Raw genomic sequence first — 16020 nt, forward strand, 5'->3', positions numbered from 1 at the left:
TGTTTGCTTTAATCTTAAACTAAAAACTAACTATTCAGAAAAGTAATAGCATCCTCTCTGATCTGCAACCTTAGTTGTATTGTGACTCCAGGGTTTGTTCAAATGATGAATAAACAGCACCTTCAATCCTTCAGGAGGAACTGTGCAGAATAATATACTGACGTTAAGATACTGTAAGGGTCCCATCAAAGCCCCTCCTGCAGTGTAAACTCTGAGCAGCCTTGATGTGGTTCAGGGTTTGAGGATGTTATTGCATTATTTGGTTGAAGCATTCATGTAACCATAAAATAACTTTAAATACCACAAACTTTATTTCTCTGATATGAGGTGATTATTCTGGTCCTGTTCACTGAGTTCACAGGAAGCTGGCTCTTAGGCGCTCAGGAGACAGACTTCTTTTGCTGTTAAATACCTAAAAAGAGGAAATGATGTTCATTGTTTTACAGAAATAAAATTAAAAAACACAAGTAAAAGCTTGCATTTTTACAAGTACATACCCTCAGTGCCATGGGTGTGCATGCAAGTGGACAGAGACATACATCTGATTTGGAAATGACTATTCCTGGCTCAGTGATTTCAGGAAAAAATATTGTTTTGTGTTTTGTTTCTCTGTCAGATATTAAAGGGACTTACAAGACTGCGAGTTGGGCTGAGAGAGCGAGAGCGCACGGGGCTGACGCTCCTGCTCCGACTACGGCTCCACTGCAACAAAAAAAAAAAAACAGCACCAGTGAGCACATGAGCCTTTCATTTCATTCACATTGACTTTCTTACACAGGCCTTTTCTGCATTCAAGGCTTTTCATTCTAGTATCTCTGTGGGTCGCTCTGTTAACTCAGTCCATTCTTTCTCCTCAATCTGACACCCTTGCTCTATTCCTGAAGAGCAGGGCAGCTGCCAGGATTTCTGGGACCCCTGAAAATCCCACATTGGGTCTTTACCCCACAGCATCAGTCAAGCAGATGATATAGCTAGATGTTCATTAAAATCTTTATTTTGTAATGATATTAGGAGTTAATAACGAGTTTGGAATCATGTTTGTTTAGTTGACCAATTTTACCTTTCTTATAACTGTTATGACTGAGAGAGAAACAAATTTAGGAAATTAATTCCTGTGTATATCCACTAACATTAATCAAGACTGTAATTATTTTAGGATGTTGGCTGTTGAGATTGTGTAATATTTCAGTATATTGCTACTGTCAGGAAGTGTTTATATTTGCAAATCTTTTCATGGAAGTGTATTCTAAAATGTATTTTGTTTCTTAATCCCTGTGCCTCTATCCTCATGCTTTCAAAGGATTCACCTGGCTCCAACACGTCTTCACCTTGGAGAAAATCCTGTTGATTTTGAAGTTAACTGTGATATTTTTTGAAAAATGTAAAATAGTCAGTACCAGAGCTCCTCTTCTGGTCACAGCCTCGCCCTTCACCAGCACAACATCTCCTTCCATCAGAGCCGGCCACACGTGGTACATGACCAGAGGAGCCGTGAACTCAGAGTCATAACTGCGACGATACCTGACAGACACAGAGAGAGCGGGGGGGGGGGGGGGGGGGGGGAACTACAGTAAGAATTCATGTGCTGAGGGGGCCATCTACTGGTAGAGGCCGCAAATAACCTCAAATATTTCACAAAGTGGATGCTACATGGTCCATTTATTCAAAACATCTCCAAAAAGAAAAGATAAACGTTTGGAAGACTGACCTGTTGTCGTTATAAAGTTCTCCATCACTTGCAAAAGCCAAATCGAGGGGAGGGTCCAGCGTCTGCATGGCGAAGGCTACCCTGCACGTCTCTCTGATCAGAGCACTGATGAGGACAAAGTCCACATCTGGGGGGAAAGAGATCCGGGGGTTCACGTTCATGGCATTGATCACATCCTGAGGTGGAGAGAATATACAGTCAGACCAGATACATCATCTAAGTACATGATTTAAGTATTAACTCTTACATTGATGCTGGTCTGGATGTCGTACAGGTCCAGGTTTCTGACGATGTAGTCCACAGCTGCGTCCTCCAGACTCTCCACACCGAAGTGGGTCGATGACAACGTCTTCCTCACACGCAGCTTGAACTGACGGTAAGCCAGTTTGGCAGTATTGAAGGATTCCTGAGACATGATTACAAAGAGTTTTAAATCATTTGCTCGATTATTCATTACCTTGATTTTCTTTAGATGTTTATTTTTTTTTGTCTTCATTCTGTTTTAAATGTCTGTTGCTTTCAATGCAAATAATGTTCCTCTGCATACAAATTCGCAAGTGCAATTATTGTTACTATTATGCTTGCTGAAAATCTTCATAAATTTGCTCGATATGCCAGCAAACATGAACAACCCTGAGTCCATGAATAAATGAAGCAACTAGAATCTGATTGGTGTGGGGGAATATTCACTGATATAACTTTTGAAAGGATATTCAATATCATTTGAAATGTTCAACCAAATTTCTTTGCGGACCATCGTCTGCTCAGCTGTGATGCTTTTTGTGTGCTGCAGACAGTGCTAATGGTATGCATTTGTGATTGGCCACTATGAGTTGATAATATCAGAAAACCTGTATATTGTCAGGCTCTAACCCAGCAACAACTCAAATCTAAGCAAATGTATTTATTTTATTTATAGTCAAAATATCTACCAGTTCATACATTTATTTTTAAGCCACATTCAGCCGACAAATCCAGATAAACATCTCGTTTCATTAGAGCGCTGGTAGTTTAGTGGTTAGTGCGTGCGCGGTGCGCCCCATGAGGCTACAGTCCTCCAGTCGGGTGAACCGGGTTTGAATCCGACCAGTGGCTCCTTTCCTGCATGTAACCCTCCCCCTGATTTCTGAATCTATCCACTGTGCTGTCTCTTCAATAAAAGCATAAAAAGCCCAAAAATAAACTAAATCTTACAGCTAATTTCAAGGAATGATAGCTGTACTTGAGGGTCTTTAAATGAGTTGTACCAACTAATTCGGACACGCAGGACTTATTTTTTTGCTTTTTAGATCTGGAAATACGATTTTTATCCAGACTTGTCATGGAGACTGTGGCTTTCAGAAGTGTGATTTGATATTTGTACTATAAATAGGACAAATATACTTGCTTAGATTTGAGATTTTGAAGTGTAAAAGAAGCTATGTAGTCTGAAGAGTACTTGAATGTATATTGTAATGGATAGGGAGGGTTTTCTTTTTGAAACATGGCGGTTTCTCTCACCTGGACAACTATGAAAACTTCAGCTGTTCTTCAGTAGTTACATGATTTGTTTCATTTGCCAAATCTTTGTGAGAAGGAAGCGTATTTTGTTGAAGATCAGTGGGGATTGGGCATTTTTTTGTGCATTGCATGAAAATGAAAAGTATTATCAGGACATTTAGTGTGATCCGTCTTCACAGGTGGCTTTAAAGATAAAATATATATTCATACCACGACAGCGATGAAGATGATTTTCTGGACCATCTCTAAGTCAGCGATGTATCGTCTCAGCAGGTTCTGGGCTTCGAGTCGCTCCACAGAGTACAGGTCGCTGAGGCGAGACACGAGGCGAGCGTGTCGGGACGAGTTAGTCAGCTGAGCTCTGGTGGGCGACTCGCTCCTCACCGGGCTGGAAGAAAGGCTGAGTCGAGGCGGGGGGCTCGGAGAACGACTCCTCATCAACCTGAGGAAGAGACGGAGTGAAATCTCTAACCACACTAAAACACATTGTTCTGCAGAGTTCTGTCTAAATGTGTGTGTACCTCTTCTGCAGCATGGCCTTCTCTGTGTTCAGGTAAGACACTTCATCTCTCAGTAAGCGAATCTGACGCTCGTAGTCATCGAGAGCATCCAGCTTCCTCCTGTAAATCTCCTGCTGCTCGTGAGCTGATCGCAAACTGAAACACAGACACACCTCACATCAGAGAGGAGGAAACAAATAAAAAATAGATATAAGAGCATGAATTCAGTCACCCACTCTGCCTTCAGTTGTAATATTTCCTCCTCAGTGGCCAGCAGAGTTGTCGCCGATTTGCTCTTCGTCTCATCCAGTTCATTCTGAGCCTCGGACAACCTGTTAAAACCAGACAACTCCACATTTCACCATTCATTTCATGTAGTTGATCACATGTTGTTTAGACTGCGAGGTGAAAGGTCGTAATTGGACATAAAAGATGCACAAAGCCTTTTTATATATTCTTTGTGCAAGGTTATTTATCTAAACTACATTTCAACATCAACATGAGCCATGCAGGTACAGGTCAAAGTCACCTGTTAAAAACACAGGAAACAAAAAGCAATAAGAACGGGAAATATTATTTAATAATAATGTAATAATTCAATATGTCGGAAAATGTGCTCAGATTAATCGAATGCTATTGCAATTGTCTTTCGTTGCTCTGCAGGTCTGCAGGAAATCATGATTGTTTTTCTTTGCTGTCAGACTGAAAATGACACTGTGTGAATTCTATTTTGCCCTTTGGTTTTTAATCAGTGTAGAGATAAAAAAAAAAAAAAGGAGAGCAACAGCTGGAAGATAATTTTTTGTTGAGAGATGGCCTGATACACTTACCTGTATGATGTCTTTATCATCATATATTTGTTACACATCTGTGTGTGAAGTGATTTGTGCACATCTTTTGAATTCTGGACTATGTATGACCTCCCTGATAAAAAATAAAATTATAAAAAATTCAAATGCTTTAAATAACACATTCTGACACAGTTTTGTATTTGTCATAGTTGATCATTTTTCTAGTTTTAAACAATAAGCAGAAACATCTCCTAACAGCTGCAAATGCCTCCATTATTGATTATTTATCATATTTTTAACTGTGGAAAAAAGTAAACCAACTATTTGTTCAAGAACACAAGTGTGAAATTCTGATACTTGACTGGATAAAGTTTCTATTGAGTCTGCTGTGTAATACTCTGCATGTGCAATGTCTCTACTGATCATTACTGCTCTTCTTTGTACTCTACATATTGCTTTATATCTTCATCTATCTGGGTGTTTTTGTACTTAACTTATTTCTTAATACTCTGCGCCTTGCACATTGCTGATTTCGCTTTTTATACTCATTGCTCCTATTTGTTATCTCTTTTTTTGTATTATAATTTTCTATTTATATTCCTATACTTTGTACCTCTATTTTGTGAATAAGAGCATGAATGTTAAAATATCTCAAAGAAGGTAGGATAAAAAAGAAAAATGCTTAAATATAATAACTGCCTGCTATGGTCTGATTGAGAAAGGGGCGTATGAAGCTGTGATTTAAGATACAGTGAGACTCACTCTGATCTGACAGAGTCCAGCTGCAGGCGAGTGGAGCACAGCTGAGTGTCTAACTTCTGAACGTCATTGTCATGAGAGGCCGAGAGTTCCCTGATCCTCCGGTCCTTCTCCACCGACTCCTGATAACAACAAATAAAAAAAAAACACAAAGAGATGTTGATTTTAGAGGAAAACCATTGTAGTAAGTGAAGTGTATTTTCTTTCTGGTGTAGCAGAAATACACTTTAATGGCTTCATAAATGAGACATGCTGTTTCATGAGGCTCAATAGCACCTATCGTCACCTGGATGAGCTGTAAACTGGTGTCATCAGAGACTGAAGGCCTCGCCATGGAGAAACATGTGCCGAGCCATGGCAGCAGGCGTGTTTTAAGAGTGTCCACTCCAGCATAGTGTCCACCTGAAAGTAACAGTAATAAAACAGCGTCTTTGTTGAAGGTGGCTTATCTATGTTCCAGGATTGTCATGAGCCTCTACCTGACCTTTAAATATTTAACATTTTCAGTATTATGTGTGTTAGTTCAGTAAATACGTTAAAATCAATCACATTATTCTGTCATTAGATAACACTGAACCTCAGGCAGGAAAGTTTGCTTGACTTTGAACATTGATATTTCCATGGTGGTTTAAGTAATTACAGTTTAATTGAAATTTAGTCCGTACCAATTTATTGCAATTGTTTTTGTTTTACCTTCAACAGCTGCGAGGTTGAGGATGGTGAACAGTTGGCCTTGTATCTTGGCAGTGAGTTCAATCAACTCACAACATCTGTTTAGATTCTGGTCACAGGATATCACCTAAACAAAAAAATACCATGTTAAGAGCAAACTGAACTGACAGTAACCTCTAAAGTAGTCACTTTTTGAGTACAGTGCTGAGATCTGCTTGAAATTGCAAACAGTTAATGGTTATATATACTGTAGGCCTGCTCTTTCCTGTTGTGCTCTCTATATTCAAGATTCAAGACTTTTGTTTGTCTCATGGACATGTAGGATTTTGCACTGAAATGACAAATGGCACATAACAAAAAAACAGCAGCAATATGATATAATGAACATGTTTCACTATTTGCAGTTTACAATGTCATATTTTACATGCCTATATTTGTAAAAAAAAATAATAAAAAAAAGGCTAGAATGTTGTGTACATTGTGTCCATATATATATGTAGGCCTATATGTCCTTGTGATGTTGACTAGGCCACGTGAATCTAAATGGTCTTGATAAAAAAAAATTATATTATACTTGGTAACTTCCACAGCGATCCCTTTTATTTAGTTTTTTTTTTACATCGCTTTATAATAAACTAAGAGAAAAATTAAGGCATGTCTTTCCATTCATAAGAAAACAAATGGAGACATTCAGCCTACAGGTGTCAGATGGCTTTTTTTTTAATTAAGTAGTCCTATAAATACTTCTATCATAGAAAACTGTTATAACCACCTTCAAAAAGGGGGTTACAACTTCTAATATGAAAGATAGTAAGCCTATATGGCTCTCGTTTTTTAGTTGTTTTTTTTTGCCATTATAAAAAATAATCAAAAGCAAAGCGGTAGAAAATAACTACAGGCAGCGTCGCCTACTACAGCGAGAAAGAAAGCTAAATAGAACAAATTGACCAAAATAAATAAATACATAAAAAGCTTTCCAGATAAGAAACAGGAACAGGCTATAATGCCAGGGGATCCGGAGATAGTTAAGTTTTGTTAACTTTAAATAACGTTCGGTCACTTCAACGCGATGTTTCCGGTGAGGACGTGAACCATCTCTTCAGTGATACAAAACATCTTTGGAAAAAGTCCAACCGTTGCCATGACGACTGGCGTCCATAGCAACCAAACTCTACAGGGGAAATCAATGTTTGCTAAATTGCAAAGTGCATTCCTTTGCTGTAATGTTTTAAATTATTACAAGCACCAACAAAGCCAACGCGATTCTATTGTCTCATGTTTTATCAAAACAGTTAAGTGTCGAGGAAAAATATCAACAGTTTACGGGAGAGTAAGCCTAGGCTACACAAAACTATTCATCATTTGTGTCCCTGTGTGCAACACTTTTTATTATTTAGCATGCATTTTAGCTGTCGGCTACAGAACTTATTAACAAGATCACCTATTTGTGACAGGTAGAGACTGTGCTAGAGATGAAGTGCTCTGGTCAGATTTAGGTCGCATTACTTATTAATGAACTTACATGATAGTCTCTGTGCCAGCTCTCCAGCTTGTCCTGTAAGACGCTGAAAGAAGACGTGTTGGTCAACCTCCTTAATGTTTCCGCCATGACCTAACACGATTACTATGATAACCGGAGGGTTTAAAATACCACCAGTGAGGAGGGAGAGTAGCCCACAGCCAGCCAGCCTCGGGTTTGTTCTTGTGAGGAGACTGTAGTAAAAATTCCTCTCCTCTCCACGACGCAGATTCAAAGCAGTAGTTGCAGTTGTGGCAACCAAGTGAGGAGACGAGCACGACAACCAACCTGACTACGAGCTGCATCAGTCAGACCTCTGCAGGCTCTGCAGTCATTTAAACACGATAGTAATGTAATGTCATACTGTCAAACGACACCAAAGGCCCGCAGAGTAAAACCTGAGGCTCAGTAACACATGCTTATTTCCGCTCAGCTGGCTGTGTTGGACCAAATGGGATTATAGGCTAATACAACAAATATATTGATTGCATCTCCATGAAGTGTTCAATCATAATTCATTCATACAATTCATTTTACACAAAACAGCTAGATAAAGAGGCTAGCCTACTATAGGAAGTTTAATAAATAAATAAATAAATAAAGCTTATTTTTTTATAGGTCTAGCACATTTCAAACAGATCAAATGCAATTCAAAGTGCATAGATTGAAACAATAATGGCAAAAAAATGACTAAAACAAAATGGATATGTCGAGACTTATGCGCACCAATAGCAATAAAATATGTAGGCTAATTAAAACAATAAAAGGCAAAGAGTAAAAAAAAAGCTTAAAGCATTATAAACAACACAAATATATCGTTAAAATGATTTTTAAAAGGTAAAGAAAAAACAATAAATAGGCCTATAGAAAACATAACAATAATGAAATTGTAAAGATATTAAATTATAAAAGGTAGATGCAAACAACAGGTAAAGGTGGAGTGATTACAAGTAGCCATAGTCTACTAATTATTAAGCTTAACAAAATAGTTATTATTATTATATTATTATTGCCTGATCATTATTATTAGTAGGGCTAGTAGAAGCAGTAGTAGGCTAGTAGGCCTAGTAGAAAATATAGGCTAATTGGGAATACAAACATAGTTATCATTGTGTTATTTATATTTACACTTAATCCCTTAGTTTGTTGCTCTTTAAATAATAGGTCTAGTTTGTTCAATCAGTTGTTAATCAATGAATAGAGCTGAGTGAGAGGTTGACTTCTGTAGGCATGAATATGTTGTAATGGTTTTTTTAAAGACATAAAGCTCTATAGGCTATATAAAGTATGTGGTTGTGGCCAGCTTGGCAGTTTCCCCTCTGGAAAATATGAATGGACATGTTTTTCTATTTTGGGGTTCTTCTGTCATTGGCTGGTTGAACTTGGAATATACCATAAATTGTTATCATAGAAACGTCTTCACTTTGAGGAAGCTTCATAAAATATATAATATACCTATTGTGTTAATTGTTGTCACTGTAATATTTTCAATGTGCTTGCTCTTTATGAATGAGTATGGTAGTAGGCTATAGTAATCATATCTAGCCTACAGAGAGGACACCCCTCCCTTAAAGTGGTACGGTCCTGTCGCTCTGCTGGCAGGAGAGGGAGGGTCAACATGGCGTCTGAACAGGTCCGTTATGTCTAATATTCGTTGTTTTTCTTGTGTTTGACTCCGTTTTTCACTCAGGTGTTTGTTAAGAGAGCATTTAAATGTGTTGCGAATAATCTGATGTGATTCATATCGTTGTTGAGGGCTCTGTTTTCGGCTCTACGACATGTTCAGTGTAATAAACATTGGCCTCTTCTGCGTTATTCTAGTATCGTTATGTGGAGGTTCAAAATGCATCAATGTAGCAAAACTGATGTTTGACAGCAACATTACTTTGCTCAAATGAGAGCAAATGAGTTTTCAGACAACAAGAGAAACGAGTTTCATGCTTTTTTTCTGCCAAAATGTATGCAGTTTATTTTTAGTTGTGTCCACAGACAGACAGTCGCAGGGTATTTAACTGAGATGCATACCAACCAACGCAGAGCAGCAGAGAGCCTGAAAATATCACTGAATGATCATCAGTGGACAATCTCTTTATTTAACATATGTCAGATTTAATAGAAAACAGTTTTAGAGCGATAGGACTATTATATCCTATTCTATATCCTAGGTGCAAAACATATGGGTAAGGTCAACACTTTTTTATTTTTATTTTTTATATAATTGCTAACTACAGACTTTTTTTCCTCAACTGTTCTTATTTAAATCGCACATATATTTTAATCCCAGCACAGGTTATGTACATTTATTGTATAAGTCTATTTCTAATTACACAGTTTAAGTTTGATTCATCTAGGGGTCGGGGGGGGGGGGGGGGGGGGGGGGGGGTCGGCTTTGTGGTTAATTTGTAACAAATGTTTCATGTCATGTACGTCTTTGTAACCTGCTACTGGATGCTTTGAATTTCCCTCAGGATCAATAAAGTATCTATCTATCTATCTATCTATATTTTCTTATATAAATAGAATGTTGTCAGGGTTTTTAGAACTATAAAGACTACTTAAGGAAGTTAAATGGAGCCACATGAGTTAAAATAACCCAGAAAGAGCCTCAAAGAACTAGAAATCAGAAGGAACCCTGTCCTAATAAATCCTTTACATTTTTAGGAATCCTAAAGTAGGGCTACACAATAAATAGCAATTTCACTGTTATCGCAGTATGAGCTTTCATAATATTTGTGCAAATTAGACAGTATGAAGGAATTTGATTGTATTTATTGATAATTGAAAACCAGAAAAGACCAAATATTGGGGGCCTTGGACTTCTACTTTTGTTGCTGCTGTATTGAAACAGGTATCAATAGTATTTGATTTAAAATTCAGGTATTATGACAACCCTACTCATTACTTTAAAAAAATTATTTAGTGTAGATTTGAATGTTTGTGTGATTCCAAAGTCTTTGTTTTGCCTTCCAGGAGAGCTCCAATGGGCCGGTGAAGAAGTCCATGCGAGAGAAGGCGATAGAAAGACGTAATATCAACAAGGAACATAACAGTAACTTCAGAGCAGGTTATATACCCATAGAAGAAGAACGTCTCCATAAGACTGGGCTCAGAGGACGCAAGGGGAACATGGCTGTCTTCATCGTCGTCCTCCTCTTCCTCCTGGCCTTAATTAATCTAATTGTGAGTTAAGACCTAAATGGATCCTCTTAATGAGTTTAAATTACTGCTAAGCACTCACACATGTTGATCCTTGTGTTGCTGTCGCTCAGATAACGTTGGTGATATGGACAGTGATACGGATCGGTCCAAATGGCTGTGACAGTATGGAGTTCTTTGACAACGGCCTGCTGCGATTCAAACAGAAAGCAGACATGGGCATCGTTCACCCGCTGCACAAGAGCACAGTGGGAGGCCGTAAGGACCAGGACCTGGTCATCGTGGGCAACAACAATCCAGTGAGAAACATTTACAGTGAAATAAAAACATGTATAAAATGATCAAATGTGTGCAGACTAAAAACGCCTCTCGTCTTTTATCTGACATTTGTCTCTCCAGGTCGTGTTCCAACAGGGAACCACTAAGCTGAGTGTGGAGAAGGACAAGACCTCTGTGGTCAGCGATGTGGGCATATCCTTCACAGACCCCCGCTCACAGACCACCTTCTTCAGCACAGACTTTGAAAACCACGAGTTCAACCTGCCCAAAGGAGTCAAAGTTCTCAGCGTAAAGAAGGCGTCCACAGAGAGGGTGTGTATGATGATGTTTATATCGACTGATAGCTTTGATGAAAGAGTGATTCATTTATGATTTTAGGGTTTCACAATCTGTGCACAAAGTTTTGTCTGTGCAACACTTTAAGTATTGCAATTCCAGAGCTAATTGAAGGAAGCTTACAGTACATTTGTTTGAGCATTTATGCTTTTATTGAATAGTAACAATCAAAGCCTTGTTCACACTTGCACAAAACTCCTGAAAAACTTCCAAAGTTTTCAGTGTGAGCTGCAGGTGTGTATGCAAACAGACTCATTTTTCCCTCTGACATTAGTGTCAGTTTTTTTGTTTTTTTCAAAGAAAGTCAGAGGGAGCTGATGTGAGAATGCAGCAGGATATAATCAGGTGAATTCACCACAGTCAGCGGGAGGGGGTGGCCATGTTTATCACTGCGCTGTTGCACAATCATAGACTGTCTGAACGCGACTGTGTGATCTCGGTGAACGTAATAAATCTGCTGCTTTATGATTTCCGTTTGCCAGTTTGTTCTTCTCCGCTCTTTTGTTGACATTGGGACTCTGTCAAACTACACATAGCATTGATACTGTATAAAGGCAAATAATCTAATTTTAGCGTCATGTCTTGCCTCTTATATCCTTTGGAATATTTAAATTCTTATCACATTATTTAGCAAACATCTTATTTTTATTCAGGCTTATCTGGATACTCCTTCAACTTGCACACGTATCAAATTGTAGTCGTGTTTCAGTTTTGATCATTAAGACTATAGGAACCATATCCCCCAGCTCAACTTCAGAAAAAGGGTCTATTTACCCATGAATGACCCGACCACAGTCCAGGTTGAAAGTGTGAATGATCAGAGAGGATTGAAGTAAATCTGCCTTCATCTCATTAACACTAAAGGACTGAACGTTGGATTCATAAAGTTGTTTTTACAGTTGTAAGAAAATATGGACAAATATTTTCAACACTTGCTTGAATACAAGTTACAGGAAAGTCTCTGTGACAAGTTTGTAACACACAAGATGTCTTGAAAATGTAATGATATTTTTTCTGAATTCTCTGCGTATGCTATGAATGTTTATAACAATGTCATTCTGTTTCTGATGTTAGATCACTAGCAGTGCAGCGTCTGACCTGAACATTAAAGGAGACGGGAAGGCCATCATTCGTGGAAACGAGGGCGTCAACATCATGGGCCGGACTGTGGAGTTCAAAATGGGAGGAGGCATCGAGCTCAGGGCTGTAAGTATGAATTAAAAACCAGAATCTGTGACGATGACATTTAGAATACAGAAGACAAAAGAGCAGGCTCACAGAAGGGCAGGGTTTGATGAAAGTAGTAAGTATAAGTACGCATAAGTAGTGTTTAATACACAGTGTGTTTTACACAGTGTTTCTCATAAACTGTTTATCATTTTACTGACCAATCCATGCTTAGTTTGATCCAAAACTGATCTGAAAATAATGAAAACTTTTATCCTCAAACGTCTTTCTTCAGAGCCCAAAGATATTTAGTTTACAGGCAGAGGAGGGAAGAAAGGAAGAAAACTTATATTTCAAACCTGAAATCAGCATCAGAATAGAATAGAATTACTTTATTGATCCCAAACTGGGAAATTGTGGCGTTAAGCAGCAGGTTATCCAAACACACAATATGAGTAAAAAACACAATGTTAGCAAATCTAAACACAATATAATATTAAATACAAAGTAAATAAGTACTAAAAATATCAAAACTAAGAATGAGAATATATACATCCAGGATTTAACTTAGCATTACTTCTAGTCTTAAATATGAAAGATTAAATACAACATACTTTGCTGGAGGTAGATGTAAATGTGCAAAAAACAGAGTTGTAAATGAATGAATGAATGGCGAGAAAGTCAGCAAACAGTAACACTGATTCATCTATTGTCACAATGGTTTGTGATTCATTTAATCTTTGTTGCAGCTCTAGATGGATGAATTTTGGATTTTCTCTTTGCAGGAAAACAGCATCGTCCTTAACGGATCAGTCATGTTCAATGCCACTCGTATCCCTAACTCTGCAGGAGACGTGTATTTCGATGAAGGTATGGAGAGGTACAAACTCTGCATGTGTGCAGATGGGACTCTGTTCCGTGTGCAGGTGAAATATCCCAACATGGGCTGCCAGACTTCAGATAACCCGTGTAGAAAAACTGGCTAGGAGAACCCTGCTGTTACACGTCTTCACCGTCCGTCACCACTGAGGTTAGATTAAACATTTGCTCATGTAGAATATTCATCATGACTTGCTCATGATAATAATATTAATACCTCTGTAGTTCACCTGACTTTTTTTTCTCTATTTACTGTTTGAAAAACTGGATTTTTTGTTACAGCTTATCATCACTCGGCCAAAGACATTAGATAGTTGTAAGTGCTAAAATATTTGTGTTTTATTGTTGCCATCTTTATCCAAAATGCCATATCACTGTAAAACACTCCTTTATTTAAGATGATACTGAGGGTCAGACCAGAGACCGGATTTTATTTCTCTCACTCCTCCTGATGGCCCATGCATAGGTGCAGACTTCAGTGCTTTAGACATGTACATATTCACTAGAGAAATATTAAAACATATATTTTAAAAGATTCATCACTCATTTAAAGGGGGACATTTTTAAACACCTAAAGCAGTGGTTCTCAACTGGTGGGTCGGGACCCAAAAGTGGGCCCAGGAGTTGTTTTCAGTTGGTCTCAAAATTGTTGTTTGGAAAAAAAAGTGTCACAAAGTCTCAAAATCACCTTTGAAACATGTTTGTTTTGTTTCATATCTTTGTTCTGTTACATGTTTTTATACCGTCTGAGGTCCAAACTGTTCAATTTTTTCATAAAACAAATCTCATTGGTTAAAAAAAATCAGAAATTTGGGTCGCGATTTCTTATTAAAGGCTTTATATGTGATTGTTCACACTTAAATGTATAAATCAAGTATATCCTCTGAAAATAACTCTGTGAGTCATGACTGTCTACAATGGGTGTAACACCAGAGTCCCACTGTCTGTGATGTTTTCAGAGTTTTCAGAGTCCTATCTTCACTTTGTTTACATCGCCTGGACGACCGGCTGACTCCTCCCCTCGTGTATAAAAGTTGTTTAATTGAGGGACTAGAGAAAAGAAGAATAACATACTGTACTCACTGCTTAACTGTGTTTCTAGATCACACTCATTTCAGGTAAATTTACATGCAGTGTGAAGATACGAGCATAATAAAGATCGCTAGCATTAGCATGCTAACACAACAATGCAGCGCAAGTTGTTTTGGTTTCATGCTGGATCAAAAAATCACATATAAAGCCTTTAAGGAGTTGGTGGTAGGTCCTGAGGCTGGACCAGTTTAGAACCACTGCCCTAAAGTATCTGAGATCTAATGGCGTTTCCAGTCTGACTATTCAATGGCGTGTACACGAGAATATTTTGGTCATTCACCATCACAGATACGTTTATTTGCAGCTAAAACTGGCTACACACCAGACTATTTTAGATCTGATTCTGACCTCTTGGGAAATTCATCTAGTGTGTAGCTGGTCTAATGCAGGTATCTCATTTTGAATTACTTATCAACAGATAAAAATGACGAGTCCATAATATGGTGCATCCCTAGTACAAGATGTTTAATGAAAGGGATTGACTGTTTGCCTTACCATCCAGTATTATGAACATGCACACATCTTGCAGCAGGTTGTATGAGATTTGATTTCCTGTACATTGATCAGGCAGCTGTTTGATATTTTCTTTATTACAATCACTGAAAAGCTCACAACACGATTATGATGATTTATGTTATATGGAAGCTGTAAAATATAAGGTACATTTGAAGCTAACGTTAAAGTAAAGAGAGTCTGGTTCTGCACATTTTGGATTGTCTATCATGCACGTGCCGGTGGATTTAAAGGGATGATGAAGAATATAATATATATGAATATTCTTATTTGGTGCCAAACCTTTTTTTTTTTTTTTTTTTTTTTTTTTTTAAGCAAATATTGTAAAACGAGTGTGTGCACTACAGATGAATGCAAATCTCTGTCAACGTTTGTTTATGGATGTCAGGAACGTTTCCAAAGTAGCTAAGTTTGAAATATCTGAGTGGTTTGAATTTTGTGCAATATATTATAAAAGATTTGACTTTGATTCTGCTCTCGGTTGTCATGTGTGTTTATAAAAGTGCTGATGTTAAGAAATGTCATGCAGCATGTGTTCTCTTTATTACAGAGGAGTATCAGGGACAGGCTTCAGACAAAAAAAAGAAGTTGAAATGTTGAGGTCAAAGTTCAAAGTGCCAATTAAAGGAACAATCAGTCTGATTTGTTTAAATCACAGATGGATTTCTTTTTCATTTCAGCCTTTTTCCAATAATGCAAATACATGCAACATGTACTTTTCTGATTTATTATTTGCTATTGTCTGCCTTAAACTTTTTGTCTTTAAATCCATCATAATAATCTCCTTCTCTTCCTTACTCTGAATACCTGTGCAGAGATTAAATCATGTTTATGATTAACTCAATGAAAAAACTTTAAAAATAAAAAAGCACTCAGACTTATTTAAAAGCGATTTTGCCAACCTGTCATTGTTGTGTTTGTTTAAATAAAGAAACATGTTGCGATGTGAAACTTCTTATCATTGGTTTCAGAGACTGACTGAGTACAGTTCCTCATCACGCAGCTTTATGATCTCAGAGAATGTGCAGGCGGGGGGCATGGTCCTCCTCGCCCATAAACTGACAGGATGGTAGTAAATCTATCACACATTATGAGGACAACAATGACTGTAAGACATTAACCAGACACGTAAATGATTGAATGTATCGC

The 16020-nt window shown here is 37.8% G+C and overlaps 2 protein-coding genes across 2 annotated transcripts; one reads left to right on the plus strand and one right to left on the minus strand.

Annotated features, from left to right (window-relative positions):
* Positions 1-53: 53 nt before the first annotated feature.
* Positions 54-7772, minus strand: spata18 (spermatogenesis associated 18). Its single transcript, XM_061029049.1, has 12 exons — positions 7453-7772; positions 5952-6057; positions 5545-5660; positions 5262-5380; positions 3945-4040; positions 3730-3864; positions 3419-3650; positions 1956-2114; positions 1709-1884; positions 1398-1521; positions 634-702; positions 54-412 (listed from the first exon to the last, which is right to left on the minus strand). The coding sequence occupies exons 1-12, from the start codon at positions 7537-7539 to the stop codon at positions 356-358; spliced, it is 1476 nt and encodes a 491-aa protein (XP_060885032.1). The 5' UTR covers positions 7540-7772; the 3' UTR covers positions 54-355.
* A 1184-nt stretch (positions 7773-8956) lies between these two features.
* sgcb (sarcoglycan, beta (dystrophin-associated glycoprotein)) lies at positions 8957-14118 on the plus strand. Its single transcript, XM_061029120.1, has 6 exons — positions 8957-9082; positions 10420-10629; positions 10719-10904; positions 11005-11196; positions 12295-12426; positions 13173-14118. Exons 1-6 carry the CDS (start codon positions 9068-9070, stop codon positions 13371-13373), a joined length of 936 nt encoding a protein of 311 aa, XP_060885103.1. The 5' UTR covers positions 8957-9067; the 3' UTR covers positions 13374-14118.
* Positions 14119-16020: the final 1902 nt, after the last annotated feature.

Source organism: Labrus mixtus, chromosome 3 (assembly GCF_963584025.1).
Source record: "Labrus mixtus chromosome 3, fLabMix1.1, whole genome shotgun sequence".
Classification (NCBI taxonomy): domain Eukaryota; kingdom Metazoa; phylum Chordata; class Actinopteri; order Labriformes; family Labridae; genus Labrus; species Labrus mixtus.

Coding starts and splice junctions, on each gene's coding strand:
- spata18 (XM_061029049.1), bottom strand. CDS start 7,539: ATGGCGGAAACATTAAGGAGGTTGACCAACACGTCTTCTTTCAGCGTC. Junction 5,381..5,544: donor CCAGTTTACAGCTCATCCAG/GTGACGATAGGT, acceptor TGTTGTTATCAG/GAGTCGGTGGAGAAGGACCG. Junction 4,041..5,261: donor CTGGACTCTGTCAGATCAGA/GTGAGTCTCACT, acceptor TGGTTTTAACAG/GTTGTCCGAGGCTCAGAATG.
- sgcb (XM_061029120.1), top strand. Junction 10,630..10,718: donor TGGCCTTAATTAATCTAATT/GTGAGTTAAGAC, acceptor GCTGTCGCTCAG/ATAACGTTGGTGATATGGAC. Junction 11,197..12,294: donor AGAAGGCGTCCACAGAGAGG/GTGTGTATGATG, acceptor TTCTGATGTTAG/ATCACTAGCAGTGCAGCGTC.